The following is a 684-nucleotide window of genomic DNA, read 5'->3' as shown; positions in this document are numbered from 1 at the left end:
AGCCCCCCTCCCTCCCCTAACACCCAGCCCCAAACTCCACGTCCCCTCCCCGCCGCTTCCCTCCTCACCCCAGCCCCCAACCCTGTCTTCCCCTTCTTCGCCGGCCCCGCGCCCCTCCCAGCGGGCCGGTGGGGGACCGACCTTCTCTAGCAGCTGCTGCATGTGCCTCTGGAAGCGGTGGCGGCTTTTCTTGAGCTTCTGCATCAGCACGTCGTCCCCTGAGACCTCGCCCTCCATGGCGCACGGAGACCCAAACCGGGATTCCTGCAGGAAAGCGTACTGGGAGCCTTTCCCCGCGTCCAGGTTCAAATAGAGACCCCGCCCTTCCGGCCCGCCCCTCGGGTTTCCCATTGGCTAGTGTGGAGAGGCTGGGCGCTGATTGGGCCTTTCAAACACGGTAACTGAGCTTTTGCCCGGCCAATCGCGCCATCAGTTTATGTTGTTCATTATATTCCACAAATGAGTGAGATCATGTGATATTTATCTTTCTCTGACTGGCTTATTTCCGCTTAGCTCAATGCTCTCCAGGGCCATCCATGCTGTTGCAAATGATAAGAGTTCCTTCTTTTTTAAAACAGCGTAGTATTCCATTGTGTAGATGTGCCACTGTTTTTTAATCCACTCATCTGCTGATGGGCACTTAGGCTGTTTCCAAATCTTAGCTACTGTAAATTGTGCCGCTAT

The 684-nt window shown here is 55.7% G+C and overlaps 1 protein-coding gene across 1 annotated transcript in view; it reads right to left on the bottom strand.

Moving 5' to 3' along the window:
• HJURP (Holliday junction recognition protein) overlaps nt 1-305 on the bottom strand; it is a 13,621-nt gene extending 13,316 nt beyond the window's left edge. Inside the window, exon 1 of the mRNA XM_014544161.1 lies at nt 142-305. Coding sequence (XP_014399647.1) covers nt 142-237 — 96 coding nt within the window. The 5' untranslated portion in view covers nt 238-305. The remainder of the gene's footprint in view (nt 1-141) is intronic.
• Nucleotides 306-684: the final 379 nt, after the last annotated feature.

The sequence above is a fragment of the Myotis brandtii genome, unplaced genomic scaffold, assembly GCF_000412655.1.
Source record: "Myotis brandtii unplaced genomic scaffold, ASM41265v1 scaffold354, whole genome shotgun sequence".
Lineage (NCBI taxonomy): Eukaryota > Metazoa > Chordata > Mammalia > Chiroptera > Vespertilionidae > Myotis > Myotis brandtii.
Note: the sequence above shows the minus strand (reverse complement) of the source record. Positions and strands in the feature narration are given on the sequence as shown.